The sequence below is a fragment of the Homarus americanus genome, unplaced genomic scaffold (assembly GCF_018991925.1).
Source record: "Homarus americanus isolate GMGI-L3 unplaced genomic scaffold, GMGI_Hamer_2.0 scaffold39155, whole genome shotgun sequence".
Classification (NCBI taxonomy): Eukaryota; Metazoa; Arthropoda; class Malacostraca; order Decapoda; family Nephropidae; genus Homarus; species Homarus americanus.
Genome location: NW_024737042.1, coordinates 4,499,837 through 4,522,135, shown reverse-complemented (window position 1 = coordinate 4,522,135; position 22,299 = coordinate 4,499,837). Strand labels below are relative to the sequence as shown.

The 22,299-nt window shown below is 42.7% G+C and overlaps 1 protein-coding gene across 2 annotated transcripts in view; it reads left to right on the top strand.

Moving 5' to 3' along the window:
* LOC121872609 overlaps window positions 1-22,299 on the top strand; it is a 160,818-nt gene that overhangs the window by 85,916 nt on the left and 52,603 nt on the right. For both annotated transcript variants that reach the window (XM_042375475.1, XM_042375474.1), the window contains exons 4-5: window positions 21,305-21,421; window positions 22,151-22,257. In XM_042375475.1, the coding sequence (XP_042231409.1) occupies window positions 21,305-21,421; window positions 22,151-22,257 (224 nt within the window). The remainder of the gene's footprint in view (window positions 1-21,304; window positions 21,422-22,150; window positions 22,258-22,299) is intronic.

Below are 22,299 nucleotides of genomic sequence, written 5' to 3'. Positions count from 1 at the left end.
AGGTGTTGAGCAGCAAACACGTATAGTAACTCCCTGCCAGATGGTGTTAGGAGTGACCTCACATCCTTGCTCTGTGTGTGTGTGTGTGTGTGTGTGCGTGCGCGATATCCTGTGACAAGGACTCATGCGGTTTTTATGTTCACGCTTCTAACGCTAATGGTTTCCTTAAGTAGAATCCAAACTATAGTCACTAGTTCTGGTGCCTCCCATCTAACCTTAAATGGGTGGGGGGCCAGAGATAGAATGATGACGTCAGTTTAACCTGGGGAGATAATTATAATGATGACGTCAGCTATACCTGGGGAGACAGAATGATAACGTCAGTGAACCTTTATCATTCTTCTTCTCTTTTCTCCTCTGTTCCTCGTTCTTCTCTTCAGTATCTCCCCTGACACTCCTCGTAGAACCATAATATTTTAAGAGACATCTTTCTATTCTTCCCTAGATAACTGTTTTTAATTTTCCTAGTTGGATTTTTTCTTCAAGTATTGTTTTATTTATTTTTTTTATTTTCTTTTATTTAGCCAATGGGTTTTTGAAGCTAGTAGGGTGACGGGTTTTAGTAAAGACTCTCTCTCTCTCTCTCTCTCTCTCTCTCTCTCTCTCTCTCTCTCTCTCTCTCTCTCTCTCTCTCTCTCTCTCTCTCTCTCTCTCTCTCTCTCTCTCTCTCTCTCTCTCTCTCTCTCTCTCTCTCTCGTACGTTCCTTCGCTGCTCTTCCATGTTTCCTTTCCTCTGTAGATGAATGTCGCGCGTGTTCTGATGTTTACATTTTTAACAGTTCAGTTCCGTTCAGCTTTATTCGGTAAAATCGTCATACTAGTTTATATTGACCCGATATGTGTGTAGATACTGAAGGTATGCAATATATAGTGAGTCTTTCTGTGTATTATTATTATTATTATTATTATTATTATTATTATTATTATTATTGCTGTTTTTTCTATCTATTAGTCTTTTGTCTGTGCCTTTTTGTGTTTTACTTATTCTTGTTTGTATTTCTGTGGTTTTTGTCTGCTGTATTTATCAGTTTTGTTATGTTAACCTGTATTTTACGTGTTCTTCCCGGGGTCACTTACCTCCACCTGTTCGTTGGCATTTATAAGGTCACTGACGACCGTATTGATGTATTTATTTCACTAATGCGACAAAAATAGGATCACGTTAAGATTATTATCACCTCCCTCAGCTTATTTCACCTTGAGATGAAACTTTCTAACCTAACCTAAACTGGGGTTTTGCTAATCTTGAGGTAATTCAAAAGATCTTTACTGTATCAGAAATCAATATATTTTGGCTCTCGTATGTCGGTGGTGAGGGAGTCAGTGAGGTCGGTGGTCCGTCAGCGAACTCCACCACACCCCACAGTGCCACGGTCAGCCCCCCCCCACACCCCCACAGTGCCACGGTCAGCCTCCCCACACCCCCAGTTAAGTAACTGGTGCTGGTGGAGACGTCACACCATGTAATAACAAGGAACGGCTGGGTGTGCCTCATGCAACACCGGAACCGTATTCTCTTTCCTAGTAAAAGTTGGTGAAAGAAATGGGAACTCGTGAACGAAAACCCAAATAAGAAGAAAAAGAAAGACTAAAGAAGAAAAAATTAATTACACTAAAAAGTTGAGTTCCAGATTTATGGCATGAATGGAAATGCTGCAACAGATCAACAGATGCGACTATTTTTTTCTTCCGGGGATCAGACCACCCGAGCACAGGTCACTGACCCACATCGGGGCTTGGGGGGCGAACATGTAATAATAATAATAATAATAATAATAATAATAATAATTAGTTCATAGTAAATAAATTAAAAAAATATACAAAATTAAAAATAAAATATTAATAACAATAACAATGATAGCGATACCGATAATAATAAAATAATAATAATAATAATAATAATAATAATAATAATAATAATAAAGAATCATAAATAAATACAAAATTGAAAAAAAAATGCAAATAGTGAGAAACGATATATGTATGTTGTGTTGTCAAATTAAGAGAAATAATTGAAATCTTGCAATTGTGTGTAAATGAGGCAGAGTCAGATCAGCAACCTGGGGCTTGGTCACAATTTTCGTGATGTCATATGGCAGCAGGGTCTACCATTAGACAACACATTAAGCTTCCAATATCTTCCCAGGCGGTAGTACCTCCCTGTTTGGTAACTGCCCACTACCATATAACTCTAAAGGGTGAACTGGTATTGTAGGAAAAAAAGAGAGTAAAAATAACACCCAAATTACACTTAAATCACCATACAGTGCGAATGTAATTGTAATGCTATTTTTAGACGTTCTTTTTGTGCTCTCACCTAAAATTAACTAATTAAGTATATTATTAAATCTTCAGTTACGAGAAAGTTTAATGGTAAGACCCCCTTGAGCTGACGTGGCCGCAGGTAAGCAGCCAAGACACCCCACCTGGAGGACGGACCTGTTCCTTTGAGGTGTTTATGGCGTATTGGAAATAGTGTTTGTATCCCGCGTGAGAATCCTTTATTTTTTTTTTTTTATGTGTATTTTTGTGTCATTGTTTAGTTGGTGCACCACTGCCAACGGGTGTTTGGTTGAGGGAAAGAAGGGGGGGGGGTGTGTGATGAAGGATAGGAGAGGGAAGGGAAAACAAGGAAGAGGTGAGAAGGGAAGGGGAGAGATGAAGAGTAGGGAGGGGATAAGAAGGTAGGGTAGGGGGTAAGAAGGGAAAGGGAGGAGGAAGAAATGGGAAAGGGAGATGGAAGAGATGTAGAAGGAAGGAGGAAGACGTAGGGAAGGGGAGGTAAAGGGGGAAACAGCCTGTATTGGACTCCTTCCTCCTCCGTTTATCCCTCCGTGTCCTCTCAAACAACAGTCTGAATTTCGTGTCAAAACTTTTCCTATATTTTTTCCCAAGACTTTTCCTGAAACTTACAAGAGGTGTTACTCACATACTGTACTGTAGATGTGGTATTGAATGTGATGTTCTACCACTCTGAGTTGAGTTTTGTGAGGGAAAAGTACCATATTGTGGACTGTGTCGTACTGTGTCATACTGTGGACTGTCATAATGTGGACTATGTCATACTGCGGACTGTGTCATATTGTGAACTGTGTCCTACTGTGGTCTGTGTCGTACCCGGAAGCATTTGTGCCGTTTTAACCTTTTGGTTTGGGGAGGGAAGGAAGAGAGAATTTTTTTTATAACTGTAACTGGCACCTCGAGCTGTACTTTATTATATGATTATCATTCTTTAATAATTCTTATTACCCTCACATGATCTTTTTTTTGTGGGGGGGGGGAGAAGTAACTTATTGTATTTTTTAAAGAAGCAAAGATTTGTATTTATTTATTTGTGTAATATTTAAAGGAGCGAAGAATTATAATTTTTCTATTTTTAGCGAGGTAATTTTATTTTATTATTATTATTATTATTACTATTAATATTATTATTATTGAAAGGGGTAGGAAGTAATTATATTCTTAAAGGGTAATTTTTTTTCCTGGGGGGAGGAGGCATCGAGTGTAGTGAAGTTTCGATTTTTATTTAACAATTAAGCCATCAAGTTACAGAAGGTGGCGCCTCCTGCCGTCCATCGTTTTATAATCAACAGAAATCAGACCGAGGGGCGGGAGGGTGTACCTGGATTAGATGTTACCCGCCCGTAAATAAGTGGAGGTAGCCCGGCCCCACCACTATTTACTGTTGCTAATTACTCCTGCTAATTACTGGTGCTCGATGCTGATTAGGCAGGCCGCGAGGGGGAAGGTGGGAGGAAGAGGAGGAGGGGGAGGAGATACAGAAAAGGGGGGTGGGGGAAGAGGAGGGGTTAGGTGGTAAAAGGGATGGAGGAAGGGGTGGGGGGGAGGAGGTAGGAGATTAAGGGGGTGGGAGAAAGATGAGTAAAGGGGAGGAGATAAAGGGATGGGAGAAGGTGGAGGAAGAGGGGGTGTAGGAGATAAAGGTGTGTGTGTGTATAATAATAATAATAATAATAATAATAATAATGATAATGATAATGATAATAATAATAAACGGTTTATTAATAGAGTTGCAGCTTGTGGCTGAAAATATACAAACTCAAATGTGATTTAGACATATTAATATGCATTCAATACATTTACTGGGCTGTACAGTACATAAATTATGAGTTGTTTGTTAGTTTAACAATAGATGGGATGGTGCTCTTATATCTATAAGTGCGGGCTCTTATGGGCTGAATTTTGTTGTAGTGGCGGACTGGGCGGGGGGCTGCGGGTGGCAGCAGGTGGCGATGACGAGGATGGTGCAATAGTCCACTGCCAAACCCTTCTAGCGCGTGGTGGTGGAGGTCACTGAGGGATGGCATCTCCAGGGTGGAGAGAGCGTTGTTGTAGCCGGAGTAGTCTGCGCCGAGCATGATTCTGCAGGCCCTCTTCTGTACCTTCTCTAGCTGACGTTGTTGGGTAGAGTTGAGAGAAGACGACCAGGCTGGTGACGCTTACGTTAATTTGGGGAGAATAAATGCGTTGTAGATAATCCTCAGCTTTTGCGTGGGTGCCCCAAGTGACCTGAGTCGTCGTAGCATGTAGAGTCGGTACGGGGCTGCCTTGATTGTGTTGTTTACATGGGCCTACCAGTCCAGTTTGTGGTCTATAGTTACACCCAGGAGTTTGGCAGACTGCACTAACTGGAGAGGATGGGCACCCACTGTGACTGCTGGAGCTGCTGTGTATGTGTGTCTGTAGCAGTTCTTCAGGCTCACCTCCCTGGTTTTGTATTCTCCTTCTCTTCCCTCATCTTCCTCCATTTCCAACAATTTCTTAAACTCCTTCCTCTTCCGTCATCCTCCTCCTCTTCCCTCTTCCTTCTCCTCTCCCCTCATCTTCACTCCCCTTCTTCTCGCATCTTCCTCCTATTTCCTATTCTTTCTTCACATTCCCCCCTCCTCCCCCATCTTCGTCCTGCTGCTCCTCCTTTTTTTTATCTCTTCCCGGATGCTCTGTGTCCTGTTCACGTCTACACATTAGTCAGCAGTGAAGGTGAGTGACTGGTGGGGGTAATTCCTGGCTTCCTCCCCTGGCTTGGCTCCCGACCCAGGTATACCTGCTGGTGATGGACGAGCCAGATGTGGTGGAGGTCAGGTGTGAGGGGCCAGGTGTGGTGGAGGTCACGTATGGTGGAGTTCACGTATGGTGGGGGTTAAGTGTGGTGGAGGTCAGGTGTGAGGGGGCTAGGTGTTGTGGAGGTCAGGTGCGGTGGAGGTTAAATGTCGTGGAGGTCAGGTGTGAAGGGCCAGATGTGGTGGGGGTCACGTATGGTGGTGGTTAAGTGTGGTGGAGGTCAGATGTGAGGGGCCGGGTGTGGTGGAGGTCAGATGTGAGGGGCCGGGTGTGGTGGAGGTCAGGTGTGGTGGAGGTCAGGTGTGGTGGTGGGTCGGGTATGGTGAAGGTCGAGTTCTGATGTAATAGAGGTGAAGAACAGTAGACCAGTCCTATTAGGCCCCAACTTAACATAACATCATCAGACCACTAGGATTTGGGGCCCATTAGGACTTGTCTCATTGGTCTGGGGCCCATTAGATCTGGGGGGGGGGGAGTATTAAGGGTTAGATTAGGACGTCATATAACTCAGAGGCCCGTTTCACCGTATAAGTCACCATGGAGACTATGCACAGGTGCTGGCCCTCTAGCAGGCAACAACAACAACAGCACGTAGGTATATGCATCAGGGCTTCACCAAGATATATATAACCACACTGCCTGTTTTTTTATTTTTTTGCACATGATAAAGTGGGGAGGAAAAACCTACAGGCTGTCCACCGAGTGAGGAGTATAGCGACACTATCCACCAGCCATCGAGAGCAGCAGTGCAATCCTCTGTATATTTCACTCCCCCGAAATATACTATATGTTACCACTTTATCAGGACGAGGTCCCAAGGTGGCGCATTTACACCTGCTTTTCCTTGAGCTTGAAATAGATTTTGCGGATTTTTTATGTAGACAATGGGAGTATGGTTGTGTATTTCTCAAAAAAAAATTACACGAAAGCGCTTGGAAACTTCGTGTTTTCTTCTTTCCTTGTGGTTATCAGCATATACCTAGATCACGCGCACCTACAGTGATTTACTTGCACACACACACACACACGTGTATATATATATATATATATATATATATATATATATATATATATATATATATATATATATATATATATATATATGGTAATGTAAAGTTGTTTAGGAAATAGTAGGACAAGAGATAGCGATAGATTTTAGAGTTTAGAAGTAAAGGTTAAACGTATGATTTTTTTTTTACGCAAAAATTGACCGTGTGTGTGTGTGTGTGTGTGTGTGTGTGTGTGTGTGTGTGTTCGTGACGGGATACTTGGAGTCATGTAACCCCTCCACTCTCCTCCCACCCCCGCCTCCCCCTTCCCACTCTCTCCTTCTCTCCACCTTTATCAGTCTCCCCTCTCCCTACCTCTTTCTTTCTCCTCTCCCTCACCCTGCTCCTCTCCCCCCTTCCCTCTACCTCTCTCACCTCCCCTCACTTCTCTTCTTCCGTTCCTTCAACCTCTCCGTCTCTTCCCTATCTCTCTCCTCTTGTCTTCTCTCATTCTCACCTCCGACTCGTCTTTTTCCCAAGTTTTTACTTCTTCCTCTCTTTTCTCCTTTTCCGCTCCTCTTTTGTTTCCTAATTCCTCTTTCCTTCCGTCCCTTGTTCCATCTCTCTCTCTCCCATCTCTCCCTCCATCCTTAAGTTAAATTTGAGAAAGAAAAAGAGAACTGAAATTACAAACTAACGTAGTATTTAGATTATACATTGATGTACACACACACACACACACACACACACACACACGAGAGGATTGAAACCAAATAACACAGCAACACAGCAGCCGTTAGATGAACACTGGACAGGATGGCTCGTGTGGGCCAGGTGACAGAAACTCGATGTAAACACGACTGGGTTGAGGAGGCCACTCACACGCACCAGGCCCGTGTGTTTCATGCTTATCCCGACGCGTTCTTGTTCCTCTTTAACTTGACTCTGTGAGTGTGTCAGTGTTGTGCACGCTACAGGTGACGTGGAGATGTGTGGCCTGTGGTATTATTATGGTTGGTGTGAGTCACTGATACTGACCGATTCATTTCATTGTCATAATCTGTAGTGGTGATGATGGTCGTTGTGGTGGTGGTGATGGTCGTTGTGGTGGTGGTGATGATGGTCGTTGTGGTGGTGGTGATGGTCGTTGTGGTGGTGATGATGGTCGTTGTGGTGGTGGTGATGGTCGTTGTTATGGTGGTGGTGATGGTCGTGGTTCAATTCTTTCCAAGTGCATTTGGGAGATGATTATGCGGTTTGTCTTTGTTATCAGAATGTCAACATTTCTTTTACTTGTCTGTTTTAGTTTTTTGTGATTTTTTTTGTTCTCCTGTACTGAGACATGAAGATTGAAGTGCAGTACTAGAATAAAATGTACGCTCACTCTTCATATAAATTATTGTAGGAATCATATAGTCTTAACTGTTAATTTTTACTAGTCTCTACTAATAAACTGTAAATAATAAATATATCAGGAGTTGACAAGCAAAAAAAAAAAGGATCGTTTGCCCCATATAGTTGTGAAATGTTTCGAGCGTTGAATTATTTGCCACGAGCTTGACGTAAATTCTTGAGATCGATATAAAATTCCGACGGTGGAAAGTCAACAGAGCTTGAGTGTTGTGGTGGTGTGTCGGGCTTCACTCTCTTGTTCATCCGTTGTTGTAAGTTATCGGATTTTCTAAAGTTTCTTTTTATTGTGATGTTTACAGTTATTTAATCGTCACTTTATCTACAGACTCCGATGTAACGTTCTAATTTTTTTCCCCGTCTTGAGAGAATAATTGAGATTTTGTTTGCAATTAAACTCGAACGTTATTTTGGTGTTTTCGGCAGTAATTTGAAATGTTTTTGTAAAGTAGTACCCCGTAAAATGTTTGGACAATATTTATATACCACTAATCATGTGTAAAGGGATGTGTGTGCAGGTAGGTGATATATAGTTCTGAAGGTACTACTGCCTGGGAAGGTATTGGAAGCATAATGTGTTGTCTAATGGTAGACCCTGCTGCTATATGGCATTGCAAAAATTTTGACCTAGTCCCAGGTTGCTGTTCTGACTTTCTGCCTCATTTACACACAATTGCGGGGTCTCAATTGTTTCTCTTGCTGTTGACAACACAACATACATATATCGTTTCTCACTAATGATCTTTTTTTAAATTTCTTTATGGTTCCTTATTATTATTATTATAATTATTGCAGTGCTTTCATTATTATTATTATTATTATTTTATTTTTATTTTTGTATTTTTTATTATAAATTTTACTTATCTGAATTATTATTATTATTATAATTATTATTATTATTATTATTATTATTATTGTTATTATTATTGTTATTACGTTTTCGCCCCCGGGGCCCTGATGTGGGTCGGTGACCTGTGTCCGGGTGGGCTAATACCCGTAAAAAAAAAAAAAAAAAAAAAAAGTAGTGTGTGTGTCTGTAGGAGGGGGTTCAGTGTGTTTGTAGTAGGGAAGGTGTAGTGAGAGGGACCCCCGGGTGCTGTACATGACTGGATGACTCACGCTAACTTTTAATTACTGGATCTCTTGAACATATGGACGCCTTAAGGGTCGTTTAGCTCCGCTTTATTACAGTTACAACACACACACACACACACACACACACACACACACACACTAAAGGGAGTCATTGCCACCACAGGTTTTATGCTATAACGTTTTGGTTGCGACTAGTGTGTCCAATACCCCGCCTCTACTGACATGACTGACTTATGTTTTTCACTCAGGAGGGATGCTGTTTCAGTGACCAATCACCAGTTCTTGTCTATAAATAAGATAACTTTCGGCAATAATTTCAAATCTATTGTACAGTACCTCTTGATGTGTTCAGAAAATATTAATGGCTTGTGTAAAGGAATGTGTGTGTGTACGGTGATCCTGTTGTGTAATGGTAAGTATGCTCACCTCGCAAGCGAGTGGACCCGGCTTCGATCCCCGGGTAGGGTGAAACTATGGGTAAGTGTGTTGGCGACAGCTTCTACACCTTAAACAAATTCACTCCTAGATGGCCCTAGGGCCGTGTGTGTGTGTGTGTGTGTGTGTGTGTGTGTGTGTGTGTGTGATATATAGTTATGAGCGTAGTGGTAGTCGTGTTTGTAGTAAGGGAATATGTAGTAAGTGGTAAGGGTGCGTTAATCACTGAGTAGCGTCCACCATAACTCTGTTCCCCGCGCTACTTAACCCGCTAGTAACTACCACTTGCCCCTAACATGTTTACCCTGGTGCCTCTTTACCACCCTCCTACACAGTGCTCATAAGGGGCTCAATGCTCACAGCACCATCTTACCTCTATTATCTCTACACCTTCCCAAAACACTATTGTTAAAGGCATCTGCATTATACCCATAACAATATGTCCCTATCCTGAAACGGTATACAAAACATGCGACATCTGACAAACCAAAACTGCATCAACAGGATCAAAACATCAACCGCTCCACCTCGCCCCTCTCCCCCACCACATCAACTCCAGAACCCTGATTCTCAACGGTTCCTGCGTTGATTTTTTTCACGTAACTGAAGCTGAAAAAATGCACTTGATGAGCTTATTTAAACGAAAGCCCCCCCACCAAAAAAATATAACGTCCAAAATCGTATCAAAGGTAAACTGAGTCTCTAGTCTGGACACGTTTGCTTGGCACGAGTTACGAGACAAAGTTAACGAATTGGGTCTTTGTGCATCGAACCTCCTCAGCAGCTTCTCTATGTGGCGCACCTCGTGAGCCCGGCCACACACATACACCTCCAGAGTATCGCACACGCATCCCTCCTCGTCCTCCTGTGATACTAGAGGTGAGGGGGGTCGTGGGCAGCTACTAGCACACCACCTGACCTTGAGGACTTATTGATCTGTTTAAGGAAAGTTTGGGGTCCATTGTGAGAAGGGGTTGTTGTGGATTATTTATAGTGTTGCTCAGGTAGTCAGAGGCGAGGTGGTGAGGGGGGGGGATGCACGATTCCACACAGACCCTTTTCATTCATCTTTACCAGAAGTGTTTTTACCTGCACGTCGGTCTAAAGAAGATGTATGGATAGTCTGAGTTGTGAGTTTTAAAGTATTGGGGGAAATATTGTTGTATGTCTGACTTATACAAAACAGTGCATTAGTTTTTTTTTTAACAATATAAAGTCACTTGGGTCTTACTTAAACCTAAATTTGACAATGAATTGAATTGAAACAAATAATTTATTCAGGAAAAAGTACAGGTATAATTATTTCTTATTATTTATAAACATATATATGGTGTCCTAGCGTATATGAATGCACATAAATAATAACAATACAAAACAACTACAGAAAAAAAAGGAATGTATTCACCCTACATCAAAATTATCTGGTACACAAAATACAAAGTTCAGTTCACCTTTTCCATTAATTGAATTACCAATATATGATTAAGTTTCTCTATACAGTTACTTCTATACTTAAAGACAAAACCCAGTCTCCTTTTACATGATTTGTTATTTATATTATCGTAGGTAGGAGTCACTTTTACAACTTGATTCAGACTGTGATAAGGAGTTGCCGTAGAGTCAAGGATTAATGCCCAGAGGGTGAAAATACTCGCTTGTCGGATTACTCCTCAAGTCGACCATGTATTCACCTCACTTGCTGCTATCATATGAGTCTCTGATTACTTGTATGTTTCGGTCTAATCGAGTAGTTCATTACCTGTACACCTGAACAATTGAATCCCTGAACACCTGTACTTCCGGCCATCATAGTCCATGGACATCTGTACACGTGATCACTGAGTTCCTGAACACCTCCACATCCGACCACTTGAATCCCTGACCACCTGTACACCTGGACAACTTGAATACCTGTAAATTTGATTGTTTGAGTCTGTTACATCTGGGCACGTATATACCTGAGCTCTATTACCTGGTTCGTGGTGTGGGTGAGCGACGTAGTACCTGCCAGGTGAGCAGGTCGTGGTGATCTCTTGAGGGAGGGGGAGACGCCATCGACCCGGGCATGTCTACTGACCTTGTCGTGACCACCTTCCCCCCCTCTTCCTCCCCCTCCCCCTCTTTCATTTTCCCCTCCTCCTCCTTCTCCTATTCTATATCTTCACTCCCTTTGTTTCCAATTAATTTGCTTCACTCTGTCAGCAAGACTATTTAGTTGTTATGCTTTTTGTCTGTAATCTTGTGCGTCATGTTGCAATACTCTATCTCTGTCAACACACACACACACGCACGCACGCACGCACGCACGCACACACACACACACACACACACACACACACACACACACACACACACACACACACACATGTTTTCCTTCTTTCCGCCCTTCCGTCCGAGGAGTTTTAACACAATATCTCAAAGAAGCAAAAAAACCAAAACCACTAAAATGTCTGATCTTTGACACATGGCTGCCTCACGTGGGCCTCTCAGATGAGGTCGATAAACTATATTTTTACCCCATTTATTTAAGGTAGTTGTGACCTTCTTTGTCATCATAGCGGCGACGATCAAGACCCGATGGTTCTTTATCTATGCTTATGTTACTCTTTATTATTTCAACATTTCCTATCTCCTGTTTCATCTTGTTATGTCACTTAACTCATTCGTTCATGTTATTGTGTCTTCCTCTGGTTTCATTCTTCAGGAACTAATGCGTTTGTTGACGGTCTTGAGTTCCCACTTCGCCTCATCCATGTTCCCTCACCCACCTTGCCTCATCCAAGTTCCCTCACCCACCTCGCCTCATCCAAGTTCCCTCACCCACCTCGCCTCATCCAAGTTCCCTCACCCACCTCGCCTCATCCAAGTTACCTCACCCACCTCGCCTCATCCAAGTTCCCTCACCCACCTCGCCTCATCCAAGTTACCTCACCCACTCATCCAAGTCTGCTCATCCAAGTTCCTCACCCACCTGCCCATCCAAGTTCCCTCACCCACCTCGCCCCATCCAAGTTCTCTTCTCGCCTCATCCAAGTTCCCCACCCACCTCCCCTCATCCAAGTCTGCTCACCCACCTCTGCCTCATCCAGTTCCTCACCCACCTCGCCTCATCCAAGTTCCCCACCCACCTGCCTCATCCAAGTTACTCACCCACCCTGCCTCATCCAAGCTACCTCACCCACCCTCCTCATCCAAGCCCACCCACCTCATCCCCTCATCCATCCAGTTCCTCACCCACCTCCCTCATCCAAGTTCCCTCACCCACCTCACCTCATCCAAGTTCCCCACCCACCTTGCCTCATCCAAGTTCCCTCACCCACCTCGCCTCATCCAAGTTACCTCACCCACCTTGCCTCATCCAAGTTCCCTCACCCACCTCGCCTCATCCAAGTTACCTCACCCATATCTCCTCATTATTAGGTTGGCGTGGCTAAACGAAGGGCACGTCGAGGACATTGTATGGTGGTTGACCAAAGGGTGGCAGAGAGTAACGTCGTGGCGGGGTGGGTGGGTGGCCGGCCGCTCCCCCAGGTGAACACGACGGGTGGCCTGTCTCGAACCGGTCGTCCCCACCCTCTTAGCAGTGTACCCGCGTCTTGGTCCTACTGCTCTGCTAGGTTAGGTTAGGTTTGGTTTGGTTAGGATTTGATTATTCAGTTTAAGTGTAGTTTGGTTGCGTGGGTTAAGTGTGGTGTAGTTTGGTTAGTTTAGTAATGTCTAACTTACAAATAGTGAATATTATTTTAGCTTGGTTTACTCGTAGTGAATATTGATATTAGTTTGAATTATATAATATTAACCTTCACAGTTTAGGTCGACAGAAAAAAATCATTTCATTTACGATATACTGTATGCAAGAACGGCGTGGTTAGTTGTCTCACCCACCACACGATCAACACAAGAAAGGAGAACGTCTTTAACAGTTATCAGAAGGAACTAGTGAGGAACGTTGACCTGAAACGAAAAAAAAAGCAATTGTTTACATTGACAGATACGTTCATAAAGACGCCAGACCGGGTAGTATTGTTGATCAGGGTGTCCGTGTGTGAAGTCTTATTGCAATACTGACACATCGCCTCACGCTACACTGAAATGCTGCTGAATGTGAGTTATTTTTCTCCTTGTGGGTATGAAAAAAAAAGAGATGCTTGGATGAAACTAGAGCTGAACCTATGTACTGTGTTTTTATATTGTTCTTATTTTCGTGTTATTAGTTTTTGTTTTTCTTCGTCCTTCTTGGTGTTTATCTTATTGTGAATGTATCTCTAAAGACGAGTGTGTTGGGTCAATAACCATCTTCATTCAACAAAGAGTTAAGAGTCATTACACACAAATGTTAGAATTCCTCTACTCGAACATACTAGATCTTGATTATTCCCTCAATAAGTCCACCCAAATTCTGGTTTTCTTGGAGATCAGAACATTTGGACCCGGAATAGGACTGTTCGTCATTTCCACGAATTTCAACACACGTCACACATGTTGAAAGAAAAAACGTTAAGAAGGATTTTTGCTGACAAGTTCCATCTGTGTGTGGTCACGCTGGCTGTCTCCCCCCGCCTGTCATCTGGTAACTCATACCACGTCACAAGATTAGAAGTATCTTGCAACCTGATTGGCCAAGAAGGGGTGGATAACACGACGAGGCGGGCTGTAAGCTGGAACTGGATTGGCTGGGATACACTGCATGATGAGACATCCTGCGCTCTGTTGCGTAATTGGCTGACGGAGAAAGATGACTTGACTAGTTGGGTTATGTCCTTCATCGTGATTGGTCGAGATTTTTCACAGAAGAGTAACGGTTAAAGTTTTTTTCCTCCACTTGCTCTTAACAGGAAGGAAAAATTTGGGCCGCTGAGTCAAGTGCAGTCGAGCTGTAGTGGATATTACAAGTAACTACTAATCCTTATCGTGACGTGTTGCCCTTAAGTTAGGACATCTTCATAGGTTACAAAAGATCACTGAAGACTCGAATGTAGCTCCATACTAAAGGACTTAGGCTATCGTGGTTACATACAGATAGCTATACACACCGACCCACAGGCGGTATCGACAGAGACAGACAGACACAGAATGACAGACAGACACACTCAGGCAACAACGGGCAGTCTCATCTGGTTCACTTAGTGGGTTTATGGTTCACTGGTTCACAGTTAAACGAGTCTGGTTCGCTTGGTACGATTCACCTAACTTGAGTCAGTGAGTATATTGTATTCTTTGTGGTTCACTTGGGATGGTTCAAGTAGTGTGGTTCACGTGGCCCGATTTTCTTCTCTCTGTCGTGGTTCGCATATAGGGAACCACTATTACTACTACCACCCACCACCACTACCACCCACTACCCACTACCACCACCCACCACAACTACTACTACCTTTACCACTACCACCCACCACCACCACCACCGTCCCACACTCATTAACCTGTACTTCTACCTGCACCCCCACGAGGCAGATAAAACAAGGATAAGTATCATGAATTAATGGACTGTACCCGTTCTTTATGTAATTTCTGGAGTGTACTGGAAATATGACCTTAATCTTCTAACAATTACTTGGGCTCGTAACTTACTGTAGTGCCACTTGACCTTTTTTTTTTTTATATTTGGAAGAGGTAAATAATCGTAATTGATAAAATGATAATTAGGATTAAATTATTATTCTCTTGAGTGAAGTAGTTTAATGGGGTGGTTGGGAACACGAGTGGTTGTGTTTATGAATGTTTTTATAATAAGTTAGGTGATGTACAGCCTTGTGTGGAGTTTACTGGTGGTCTAATGAGGGAGGGAGGGAGGTCTGGTGATGGAGGGAGGTCTGGTGATGGAGGCAGGGAGGGAGGGAGGTCTGGTGATGGAGGCAGGGAGGGAGGGAGGTCTGGTGATGGAGGCAGGAGGAGGAGGTCTGGTGATGGAGAGAGGTCTGGTGATGAGGGAGGGAGGGAGGTTTGGTGATGGAGGGAGGGAGGGAGGTTTGGTGGGATGGAGGGTGGGGAGGTCTGGTGGATGGAGGAGGGAGGGAGGTCTGGTGATGGAGTGGAGGTCTGGTGATGGAGGGAGGGAGGTCTGGTGATTGAGGGAGGTCTGGTGATGGAGGGAGGAGGTCTGGAGATGGAGGGAGGGAGGTCTGGTGATTGAGGGAGGTCTGGTGATTGAGGGAGGTCTGGTGATGGAGGAGGGAGGTCTGGTGATGGAGGGAGGGGAGGTCTGGTGGATGGAGGGAGGGAGGCCTCAGTGATGGGAGAGAGGGAGGTCTGGTGGATGGAGGAGGGGAGGCCTGGGTGATGGAGGGAGGGAGGTCTGGTGGGATGGAGGGAGGGAGGCCTGGGGATGGAGGGAGGGAGGTCTGGTGGGGATGAGGGAGAGGTCTCAGACAGAGGGGGAGGAGGTCTGGTGATGGAGGGAGGGAGGGAGGTCTGGTGATGGAGGGAGGGAGGTCTGGTGGATGGAGGGAGGGAGGAGGGAGGTCTGGTGATGGAGAGAGGTCTGGTGATGGGAGGGGAGGGAGGTCTGTGATGGAGGGAGGAGGTCTGGTGATGGAGGGAGGGAGGTCTGGTGATGGAGGGGAGGGAGGTCTGGTGATGGAGAGAAAGAGGGAGGTGTGAAGATGGAGGGAGGGAGGTCTAGTGATGGAGAGAGGGAGGTCTGGTGGATTGAGGGAGAGAGGGAGGTCTGGCATGGAGGGAGGGAGGTCTAGTGATGGAGGGAGAGAGGTCTAGTGATGGAGAGAGGGAGGTCTGGTGATTGAGGGAGAGAGGGAGGTCAGGTAAGAGAGGAATCGATGGATAGAGGTCCGGTGATGGGGGAAGGGAGGATTGAAGGAAAGGATGAAGGTGAGGGAGTATTATTCTGGCGTCGCCTTGAGTAGTGTTACATAAGGTCCCAGGGAACTTCTCCTGGACACAACCATTTGCACAACACACAAAGATCTGTTACTTCACCATGTGTTGATTCTTCTTTTTCTTTCTTCGTCTTTTGTTACTTTCGTTACTGCTGTTGCTACCTGTTTAAAACAGCCGTTACTGCTTCAGGTACTAATTCTTACGCAACGGGGAATTTTTAGTTTGTATAAAATCGAGATTGATTCACTGCGTTGACTGACAAGGTTACTCTATCAATCAAGAGCCTCCCCCATTCTGTGGAGGGGGACCGAAATGGACGACCCATTTACACGTTCGCCACACCCCTGTTCGCCACACCCCTGTTCGCCACACCCTCGGGCAACACCTACTGGAAGAGAGGATTATTTCGGATAAGCTTCTAAGAAAACATAACAATTTTCGAAGGGCAGCGTGACCGTAGATTGATTTGGATATCAGTTTTAGGTGTAATATAAGGTGAGGGAGTGTGACGGTGGAACACGTCAAAGGTGGTATTATCTCCTCTCTCACACATCACCTGTACTCATGTCAACACCTGATGATGATTACCTCAACACATACACACACATACTCTCTCTCTCTCTCTCTCTCTCTCTCTCTCTCTCTCTCTCTCTCTCTCTCACACACACACACACACACACACACATTTCCAAAGCTTTGATCTTACTGTCTTGGCTCTGTAAGTGTGGAAGTCTTAGCGGCGCCAACATCTTTTTGGTTAAACAACTCAGTTAAGTCTCAACGTACATGTCAGCGTCACAAGTTTGTTCATTGATGTCTGAGTATGAATAAATCCACAGGTCTGTTTAAAATAGTCTAGAAATCTAAAATAGTCTTGTCATGACTTCAAATCCAACACGTGTCTGAAATTCGACTAAAAGTAGAGTGTCTTTAATCCTATCAAAAATATTACTCTTCAACAGTCTAGGAAATACAATAAAAAAAAAATCACAATTATAAGTCCTAGTTAACGCAGTTGGCCTCAAGGACACTCCTACTAATAGCATTTATTCCGTGCCGAGAGTGAGGCTGAAAAAAAAATAAATAAAAAAAATATTAAGAATGCGCATTTTCCGTGTTGTGGTGAGGGTAGAGGGTATTGATCGCCGTGTGGCATTACTGGATTATTGTGCAAATCCCTCAAGGAACACCACGAATTATCTGTCGCAGTTCTTACCAGAGTGATCTCGACTCCTCTTAGTTTAGGTTTGGGTCTCTGTGCCTTGGTGTTTCTATATTAGGAAATTAAATAAACAAAGGGTTTTTTTTTTTTTTTTTTTTTTTTTTTTAGGAAACATTGGCTGGAAAAGTTTGTGTTACTGTGTTTTTGTTTTTGTTTTTCTACTGTCATGACCTGTACCGTTCGTATGTTTGTCTGTCTGTCTGTCCATCCCACTGGGCTGTTACGTCATGTGTTGTAACTTTGTGTGTTACGTTATGTGTGTTGTAACTGCTTGTGTGTTGTAACTGCTTGTGTGTTACGTCAAGTGTGTGTTGTGTCCGTTGTGTAAGCTACGTCATGTGTTGTAACTGCTTGTGTGTTACGTTATGTGTTGTAACTGCTTGTGTGTTATAAGTTATGTGTGTTGTAACTGCTTGTGCATATGTGTGTTAAAATTCTGCTTGTATGGTGTGTCATGTGTGTTGTAACTGCTTGTGTGTTACGTTATGTAAGAAACCAAGCTTGTGTGTTACGTCATGTGTTGTAACGCCAAAGTTACGTGTAAATGTTAAAGCGCGTCATGTGTGTTGTAACTGCTTGTGTGTTACGTTATGTGTGTTGTAACTGCTTGTGTGTTACGTCATGTGTGTTGTAACTGCTTATGTGTTACGTCATGTGTGTTGTAACTGCTTGTGTGTTACGTCATGTGTGTTGTAACTGCTTGTGTGTTACGTCATGTGTGTTGTAATAATCTTATATTTTACCGTAATGTTTGTCATGCATTACGACCTAAAGGCTAAAGTCTTATGTTATTATTTTATTAATTACATACCGGGATAACTTGTTTGTCTTGTGTTTACTTGTGTGTGTTGGTGAGGTGTCACGTTGGTTTTACAGTGATTAATGCATAGGTCTTGAATGACTTGTATATGTTGTTGAAACGTGTAATTATTGTATGAGTGACACTTGATGGTATGCATCTGTAGTTAGGATGTCTGGGTATCCGTCGACCTTTCTTCCTCTGAATAGTGTGTGTGTGTGTGTGTGTGTGTGTGTGTGTGTGACTCGTTTGACCCCTGTCTTGTCTGTCTGTCTGTCTGTCTGTCTCCCTCTTGGTCTGAGGCAGCCATGTTACCCTGTCAGATTTTTTTATTATTATTATTATTATTATTATTATTATAAGGTTCACAGTCGTCAAGAGGCGACAACATTTGTGAGACTCGTGTTGACAGCGATATTATTATGAGTAATTCTTTGTGAAATTTTTATGTTTGTTTCTCACCACCTTCACCTGAGATGTGTAGAAATGGTGGTATCCATGTGTGTGTGTCTGTCTGTCTGTCTGTGCAATATGATGTGATTAAACGTCACGTAAATGTGTATCATCACTAGACAAAGTTCAGAACATCAAAGGTCAGGGTTACTACTGTAAGTCAATGGTTAAATTTGGCAACATTCATGTTATGTACCGTGGCCCTCCTGCCACCGAGCTCCACGTGTCGGACTCGCAGGCAGGTGTAAACGTGGCTGTTTACCTGCGTGTATATGGCGTGTGATTATGCAACGCGTGTTGGTAACGTAGACGATATGAATAGATAACAAATACAATATAAAGCACTAAATAGTTTACTTGGTCCCGAAGAAAAGAATGCGTGACGCAAGAATATAGCCTTGTGTTGAAGCTGTAGTTATGACGTTGGTGAGCTTGTGTTTGACACACCTTATGGAAATATTTCAAACTCTGTACACACACACACAGTATCGGGGTGCTACCTTGCAAGAGCTGACACAGTAGGACCTTGACCTTATGACATGAAGCTTGACACAGTAGGACCTTGACCTTATGACATGAAGCTTGACACAGTAGGACCTTGACCTTATGACATGAAGCTTGACACAGTAGGACCTTGACCTTATGACATGAAGCTTGACACAGTAGGACCTTGACCTTATGACATGAAGCTTGACACAGTAGGACCTTGACCTTATGACATGAAGCTTGACACAGTAGGACCTTGACCTTGTGACATGAAGCTTGACACAGTAGGACCTTGACCTTGTGACATGAAGCTTGACACAGTAGGACCACGACCTTGAGCCTAAATCAACGTTGTCATGATGCTGTAAGGATAGAATGACTGTGTTAAATGTTTGTCCTCGTGTTTATAAAGTCGATGCATGTTACTGTAAATGTCTCTGAAATTATGATGATATTTTTTACTATCCTGATATACTTAGTAACTTCATATTTGTTTTAACCGTTCGAGAACAACAGTACAAGAACATATATTTCAAGATATATATTCAGAATCAATGGACATTATTATGGACGTGTTTCTTGTTTGTTAGTTTGTTTACCACCGTCAAGCTCAACGCATTAAGCTTAATTCTCACCTTTACTTAATGACTTGCTGACCTGATAATATTTACGAAATGTTTATCGCTAGTTGGCGGCCACATCACCTAACATAATGAGTCACCAAATTTCGGTTTGGTTAGGTTTAGGTTAGGTTAAGATTAGGTTTAAGTTAATTTAGGGTAAATTAGGTTAGTTTAGCTCTATATATATATATATATATGAATTAATACAAAATACACAACATAAGTCGGGTTTTATTGTGTTGGTGAGAGACGAGTTGTTGTTGTTGCTGATGTAAGTAAACCTTGGGGGGTGATGTCCGTAGACTGGTGGAGGTGTGGCCCCCGGCCTCCTCGCCTCCTCCTCACATTTAACCTCACCGCAACAGAGGAAAGTGCGGGGGGGGGGTGTAGGACAGGGGAGTAGATGAAGGGGTTGGGGAATGGGAGGGTGGCAGTGGAGAAGAAGAAACAGGGATGGCAAGAAGAGGAAGAGGGAAAGGGAAAAAGAAGCCGAAAGAAAGGAAGAAGGATAGACTGGGGAAGAAGATGGGGAGGGAGGAAATAAAAGAGGAAGGGAAAAGGAAATAGAGGGAGGAGAAGGGGAAGGTTAGGGAGGAGAAAATGTAGGAGAGGGCAGGGAAAATGAGGATGGGATGGAATAGGAAGGAGGTTAGGGTGAGAGGGAGGTTGTCGTGACGAGTGGGGTTGTGGGTGGAGGGTGGAGAGGGAGTCCATTATTTTCAGTGAAACAAATTATGATGAATGAAATCGTGCACAGCCTGGGTGGTCGTACCAATCATCTGTGTTTTCCAATACTTGTGTAACTTGTCCTTTGTCAGGAAGGATTGAAGATGATGGTAAAAACGTGTATTGGAGAGAGAGAGAGAGAGAGAGAGAGAGAGATCACTTCAAACTGACACTATACCTAAAGGTTTTGTAGGTAGAAACTAAAAGACTGCTGAATGACCTTGTGACCTTGAACTTTGACCGGTCTCAACCAAGCACAAAAAGAAGCGAGGAACATATTTTGTTCATAGGCTAAGATAGGCCTTGCATGATGGCAGTAATCTTATCAGAAGCTATTTAACCTTACTTAAGTACCTAAGCTGAACAACAACAATGGGTGCCCGAGATAGGAACTCTTGCCTTGTGGTATCGTATCTTGTTTTGGCGGCAACCTCGTGACACAAGACCTTACATTATCACGGGAAAATGAGTCCAGTGACTTGATTTACGCCAATTTCCGCAATATTTCAGTGTTATGTGAGTAAATGAAGGTGAGTAAGAAATTGTTGACAGTCAAAACCTAAATAATGAGTTGAAAGTTACATTCCCTCACAGTTAACCACCTAGCAAGTCTCCTCGCAAATCCTGCCACGTGTTCTCGACATTTTATTATAATATTGATCGGGTCGTTGGGTAAAATTCCCTGGCAAAATAAGGTACTGTACTACTGTCGTTATCTCAGCGCGAAATTGATTATGATCCAAAGGAACTTTCCTTTGTTTGTCTGTCGTTTTTCACCGCACTGGAACTCCCATGTGAGTAAAGATGTTCGTATATGCCATGGTCAAATTTGAATATGAAAATACTTACTTACAAAAGAACAAGAAATTCCAGAAAATACACTTTTATATAGAATATTTTACGATTTGAATAGAAGTGTATATTTTATGAAATTTGTGAACAACATGGTACATCCAATTTGAAAACTTTTATTGACCATCGAATCAAATGTAAATCAGGATTTAGAATTTAAATTGGTTTGAAGGATTCACCCAAAATATACCTCTCGAAAAGAAGAAGAAAAGGTGGTTATTCCTGTGTTTCTTATTAACACTGAGTCTTTGTCATGATGCATTAATGACTGTTGCTGTTGTTTTTGTTGTTGCAGGTATATCGTGAGCTGGGTCGGGAAGTGGAAGCGGCGACGGTGTACGGTTACAACGCTTGTGTGTTGGCGTACGGCCAGTCAGGCTCCGGCAAGACATACACCATCCTGGGTCACAAGGTCACTTACTATACATCCTGTAAACTTGTATTGTGTACGGATTATTATCTCCATTACATACATTCACACACTCGTTTATGCAGTGATTTCTTTCTCGTACTTTTGTTAGTGTTTGTTTTATTTTTCTTTCTTTTTTTGTTGTGCGTAGTCTTAGCACAGCAAATTTATTTATGATATATTTAATGTGTATATTACGGCTATATATATATATATATATATATATATATATATATATATATATATATATATATATATATATATATATATATATATATATATATATATATATATATATATATATATATATATATATATATATATATATAATGATGTATGATGTCTGTGTGACTGTAGTAGTAGTAATAGGACAAATCCAACACTGGACAATATTGCACTTAAACTCACCAGCCAGATTTCCTCACATTCCACCATTTTGATTCAACATCTTTTACATATCTTAGTTTTTACACTAGAAAGCAATTATTGTATTTAAAATTATGATAAATATTCTTAGAGACCTTGATAGTTAAAGCACCTAAATATATTAAAACAACAACAAACACAATGCTTATACTACATAACTGTATACAGTACAGGGTATAGTAAATATGGAGTAACAGGTTTTAGTTTTCCTTCTGGTAAATAATTACAATGCTGTTTTACTTTATTAGATTAACAGAACTGACTTCTTAATTAAGCAGCTTTATTACATGACGTCTTTACCTCCAGGAGGCGCCCGGGTTAGCACCAAGGATGTGCCAGGGATTGCTCACTCGCCTGCAGGAGAGGTACAGCCCTGATGACCTGTGTGCTCAGGACTTCACTCTCTCCCTCAGGTTTGTCTTCCGCAGAGTGCCGGTTCTTTGCTGTGTGCTCTT